The 6326-nt window shown below is 32.4% G+C and overlaps 1 protein-coding gene across 1 annotated transcript; it reads right to left on the bottom strand.

The window, feature by feature from the left end:
* Positions 1 to 694: 694 nt before the first annotated feature.
* LOC109059976 (trace amine-associated receptor 13c-like) lies at positions 695 to 1795 on the bottom strand. Its single transcript, XM_042765751.1, has one exon. The coding sequence runs from the start codon at positions 1703 to 1705 to the stop codon at positions 695 to 697; it is 1011 nt and encodes a 336-aa protein (XP_042621685.1). The 5' UTR covers positions 1706 to 1795.
* Between the last annotated feature and the right edge of the window lie 4531 nt (positions 1796 to 6326).

A 6326-nucleotide genomic window follows, 5' to 3' on the forward strand; every position in this document is an offset into this window, starting at 1 on the left:
CATTATATTTATTATTAACATTTTAACATGTATTTCATATTTATTAAAATATAAATGTTATATAAAATGTAAATAACTATAAACTTTAATAAAAATCAAGTATACCCAGATTTAACTTTATGCAGATAACCAAAACTAAATTAATCACCACACTGAGCTTTATATAAACTAAATGAACTTACAAAGCACATATAATTGTTAATGACAGTTAATACTGTACAGCAGTGTCAAAGCCTACATCAATACAATTCAACTTCATAAACATCATTAAACATATATTCAAAACCACACACTCTGCAATACATTTATCATGAACGTCGATGACCCTGTTCTGTAGACACAGTGAAACAGAATATCTGAACTTCACACTCAGTGGTCACATGGTTGAATACAGTGTGTCTGTGACTGTCCAGACCAACATATGATACATATTACTTACAACATATACAGAGAATGAACATTAAACACAAACAAAACTATCAACATGTTTCATGTTGCAATGTTAAAAATCATCTCAACCAAATAAAAAATAAGGCCATGACAAGAACATAGAATGAAACACAAGAGTATCATTGTAAGTACTTGTTTATTTCTTCTGTTAATGAATGTTTCCACATTAAATTTAAAACTCAAACTAAGACTTCAGAACTATATGTTAGCATTAGAGATTGTGCTTTATCCTCCACAAAAATCATTAATTATCTGTAAAAATGTCAATGAGAGAGGACGCTGACTCGAATATTTTAAATGTTAAGATGTATTTTACTGATATTTTAAACCAGCGGTAGAATAAAGCATAGATAAGAGGATTTAGACCGGAGTTAACATACAAAGTCCATAATAGAAATGTAATTGTGGCAGAAGATATTACTGTAGTACCTGTTACAGACAGTATATAGTAGGGAATATAGCAAATCAGATAAACTGTCACAATGATTCCTAATGTCAGTGCAGCTTTGCTCTCTGATTTCCTCCTCACTGATCCTTCCGTTACACATTTACCACTCTTCATCAGAGAGTTCAAAACTTTCACTTGCTGATGTGCAACATAAAAAATCCTCAAATACAAAGTTATAATCAAGGTACAAGGTGACAAGAAGGAAAAGAAAAGGTCAGTGAATGTCCCAGAAAAACTTATTACTAAATAGCATTTTCCATAACATGCATCTGATCTTTGGGAAGCTTCAAAATATCTGCCACTAACTAAACAGCCAATATTGTAATTTGAAGAGAAAAACCAGCAGAGACAGATGCTTATTAAAGTTTTAGTCATTGTTATTTTCTGTGGGTACAATAAAGGGTGACACACAGCCACATAACGATCGACAGCAATTAAAACTAAATTACAAATAGATGTTGAGAGAAGCAGTCCCATGATTATCATAAACACATCACAGAAAGTGTCTCCAAAGTACCAACATGTCTCAATTAGCTTGATGGCATCCACAGGCATGACAATAAGCCCTACAAGCATATCGGCCACAGCCAGAGAGAGAATGATCAGGTTGGTTGGAGTGTGAAGCTTCTTGAAGTGAGAGATGGAGATGATCACCAGCAGGTTCAGAAACACAGTCCATGCTGACAGCAATGAAAAAAACACATACATGATATTGGATTCATGACTGGAGCGTTTTCCCTTGATACATGATGAGTTGATGGCAGGAAAGCAGTATTGAATCTCATGATCTTCTGTCTCATAGGCCATGAGTGAGTCTCCTCCTGTTAGGAGTTTGTTCTGCTCTCCTTAATGTCCTTTCATTTATACAGTGTCTGGATCAGACTGACCAACCCATCTACCTCCCACACTGATGCTGAATAATGATATTTAATTATTTATTTTATGTATTATTATTATTATTAATATTTTTTTTTACAAATAAATAATGAATATTAATTATTTACTATACATTATAACACTAACACTGGTAGGATATACACTGGTATAAACCAGCCTCAGGATAGCAATTTTAACAGATATGTTTGTTAATATAGTTACATAGAGTTATATAGAATAATTGCTTTACAGTTTCTTATAATTTTGTTATGATAAAGAAAGACATACCCATTACATTCAGGAAAAGAGGATAAGTTAACAACTTAATTTGAATTAAAATTGTTTTTATCAAATAACTACTATAACATTGAATCAATTAAATACAAATAATAATAATAATAATGATAATAATAAATAAATAAATTAAATTAAAAAACAGTATTAAAACATTAAAACATTATTTTATTAATTAAAATAGTCAAGTGCTACACATATACTGGAAGATATACTGTAGTCCCTCACATGTAAAAAATAAAAAAGGTTAATTTTTGACCTGTATGGTTTCACAGCTGTGAGGTAATCACACGCATGATGAAGAAGAAGATAAAGAATAACAGTCTTTAATGATCTACATGGTAAAATCCAACAGTGCAACACATTGTACACACTGACAACAGCAGACAACTGAACTGACACAGAACTGATAATGAGACACACACACCTGAACTAAATAACTAAACAATTAACAACCATGACAACAAAGGGAACTGGTGCAAATAAAACACAGAGGGCCTCGTTTATAAAAATGTGCGTACGAACAGATTTGAGTTTAGAGTGTGCGTACAATAAAATCCACAGCAACGTTCATTTTTATAAAAACGATCTTTGATTTGGAAAAGTACTTACCACCACATCAGGGTCTGAGCTGGCATACGCATTTTTCATTGTGGCAAAGTGGGAGTACAGCAGCTATTTAAACATCTAAGCTGCAATAATAATAAAAGTGGTGTACGTGCAAGCACCAAATTCATCATAAACAGCAAAGATGCAGTGTGAGAGATTAACTGTGCATTGTAGTCAGATTTGTTAATTAACCGCAGTTTTTGCAAGATTAAACTGACCTTTTTAGCAGCCTTATGTTGAGAGTTCTTTACTCGCTTTCTGTACACAGTTTATCCAGGGTTGTTTTTTCATTATTATTTTATTTTACAAGAGAACTTGCGAAGTCTTCAGACTGTTTTCTCTGTGTGGCTTATAAGAATAGGCCTATATTGTGAAATAACGGTTTTAATATAGCCTATTCAGTTCAATAACATCGTTAACTGTTTTTATTTATAACATCTGCTGCTTTGCTTCTGTGAAAAATGAATAGAGACATCAGCCTTAAAATGTGTTTTTGTCATTTACATCAGTTATATTTGTAGCCTATAAAATACACTATATATTTTTGTGTCAGTACATTAATTGCACATTTGAGCAGCATTAGTAAACTGTGTAAATATAAAGAAATGCAAAATCACATGCAGTTTTTTTTTTTTTTTTTTTTAGTGTAATAATTTATTTTATTGATATGAAATATCCTATTTTTCGTTCAGTAAGTTTTTTTTTCTTTTTTTTTACGTTTTGCAAGAATTTCGTGATACTAAACTTTTTATTTGTTGTCATAGCAAGTGTTTTTAAAAGTAGGATGGCTCACTTTTTATAAGATGTCTGAAAATTTTACTTGAATTTGTAGTTTATTCTTACTTTTGGAAACCTAATAACTATTATTACTATTATTAATAATAAAAATAATATTCCTGTTGATTCTAGAAGTAGTACTGTAATTTTGATTGTAGAAAAAATATAACCACACACATATTGTTTGTCCACAAAATAATTACACATTACTAAATAAAAAGCGTCCCTGCATGAACCTCTACCACCGCCAGTAGGACCTCAATTTCTGACACAGTAAAGTTTTTTTTTGTTGTTTGTTTCTTTCTTTGTGCTCATCATAATCAAGCATAGAAATTTGGATATTGGAGTGTGCTCTTTTATATGGTAATGATTAATTAATAATTAATTAGGGAGCGTTTACAAGGCGGAGATCTGACTCCAGATTTGTGATTAATAAATGTCACATCTGGAAGAATGCTTTTGTGTGCATGTTCATTTTTTTACGCACTTTTGAGAAATGAAACGAAATGAACAAATTTAAGATGGTTTATATGCAACATTTTATAACTGAGGCCCATAGTGAGTGTGACATATGGGTGCTCTACATATTAGTATACCCATCACAGCTGTAACTGTATCATGTATTTAGAAATTGTAGAGTTCCTTCACACTGAACCTTTCAAAACACGCTTTCCACTCATCATCTGGGTTTATAACTTTTACTTGTCTTTATGCACAGAAAATCCTCAAATATACAGTTAAGTGTTACAACACACCACTCAGAAGACAGAGGTCAACCCAATTCGAAACTGAGGAAATGGGTAAATATTGAAAAATGAGTATGCAAGCAAGTCACAAATCTTTTTAAACTGTCTTTGGTAGATCAGAAAAACAACACTGGCCATAACAGAAACAGTCATAGTCACTCTCTGAGAATATACTAGACAGCTGGTTTGGAACATCCATACAAAGAAATCAGGTACAGTAGGTATCTTGAGACGTTTTGATTTTTTTATACATTATTTTATTACAGTTTATCAATGATACATCATATTATAATAATGATAGTGCTCCACTCTGTTCTAAAAATAAAGAATGAGAGGGAAAAAAGTTGTTTTACACTAATGATGGTGAACCGGACCTACAGCTTGGTAGTAAAGACCCAATAACAGTATATGCGTTAGCTGAACACAGACAGGAAGTACTGATAAAGCACTGCCATTTGTAAACCAACGTATTGCTCCATCCTTTATCCTTCATCATGACTCCAGGTTATAAAAACGACAGACACTCTATATTAATTGACACATTTCTACACAATAGCAGGCCCACAGCTGATTAGCAGAACTATAACATGAATTAGCCGGAGACTTACAGCTGCACTGACTGAATACACAACACACAAAACGACATATTTTGCACACTCGACAGAACATTAAAGCAACAATTATTAATCATACTTACAGGCTGTGATTCGGAGGAGCAAGCTGGTCAAAACAAAGTTTTTTTACAAATCTTTTACATTAATCTTTTTTACAGGGTTTATGAATCCCGCGTTTAACTCATGGAGATATAAGCAGTCATCAGTGAAACGACAGGAACACAGTAAAAGGTTGTGATTATAACGCTTTGGTATAGTAGTAAAGACTAATTTTACCCACTGATTCTTCACAGCCTCATCCTTTGGAAGTGAAAATAAACCAGATTTACTGCCACAGCACAGAGTACAGTGTCATCTCGACATTATGTTATCCACACTAATGAGCTACAGTGTTTGAGGAGGGGGTTTAAGTTTTTGCACGATGTCTGCTCAGGACAATGGGTGGCATTATGCAAATGTGGTAACTTGTAACCTGTGAACTTCGTGGAAATGAGATTTAAATTTAAAATGACTCGTTTCAGCGGTTCAGAGTAATGTAATTTCAACTTTACAACTTTGCAGACTGTTTGCATTCACATACTGCTACATTATATACTGCATGAAAGGTAATTTTCAAAAATCCATAATAGGGGCACTTTAAAAAAAACTGACTATCAACATGTTTGCATGTTAAAGACAAGAATAAGACCATGACAAGAACTTAAATTACACAGGACTAGTCATGGTTAGTGCCTGCCATCCCAGCATAAATTAATTTTTTATGTTCATTAAAATTTTATACATTTAAAATACCTCACATAATTTTTCACTCAGCTTATTAGAAAATTGCTACTACCAAAAGTCACTGAGTAGTGTGTTTAAAAGAGTCCATATTTTAACACGTTTTCCCATACTGACTGCAAACAGTAGCCAGGTTTACAAAAACACAACAGAAGGACCTTATCACCATCAGAAATAATATAGTTTAAGGGCAACAAAGTTCATTTTAATGTTTAAATCATTATATTTGAAATGCCTTGTTTAAGCTCTTGTTCTGTGAAGGCTGGACCATTGCAACACTCTCTTGGCAGGTCTTCTGGCTAGTTCTATCAAACCTCTGCAGCTAAAACAGAATGCAGAAGGTCTTACTGTATTACATGTCCATATCAATAATAGGATAAAACATCAGATTATTTCCATGTTTTTGCCACTAAATTATATTATTATGTACAGAAAACACATACAGGTGCTGGTCATATAATTAGAGTATCATCAAAAAGTTGATTTATTTCACTAATTCCATTCAAAAAGTGAAACTTGTATATTATATTTATTCATTACACAGAGACTGATATATTTCAAATGTTTATTTCTTTTAATTTTGATGATGTTTATAACCGACAACTAAGGAAAATCCCAAATTCAGTATCTCAGAAAATTAGAATATTGTAAAAAAGTTTCAATATTGAAGACACCTGGTGCCACACTCTAATCAGTTAATTAACTCAAAACACCTGCAAAGCCTTTAAATGG

The sequence above is a fragment of the Cyprinus carpio genome, chromosome A10 (genome assembly GCF_018340385.1).
Source record: "Cyprinus carpio isolate SPL01 chromosome A10, ASM1834038v1, whole genome shotgun sequence".
NCBI classification, from domain to species: domain Eukaryota; kingdom Metazoa; phylum Chordata; class Actinopteri; order Cypriniformes; family Cyprinidae; genus Cyprinus; species Cyprinus carpio.

What these genes read in the sequence shown, in the direction of transcription:
- LOC109059976 (XM_042765751.1), bottom strand. Translation starts at nt 1,705, where the DNA reads ATGGCCTATGAGACAGAAGATCATGAGATTCAATACTGCTTTCCTGCC.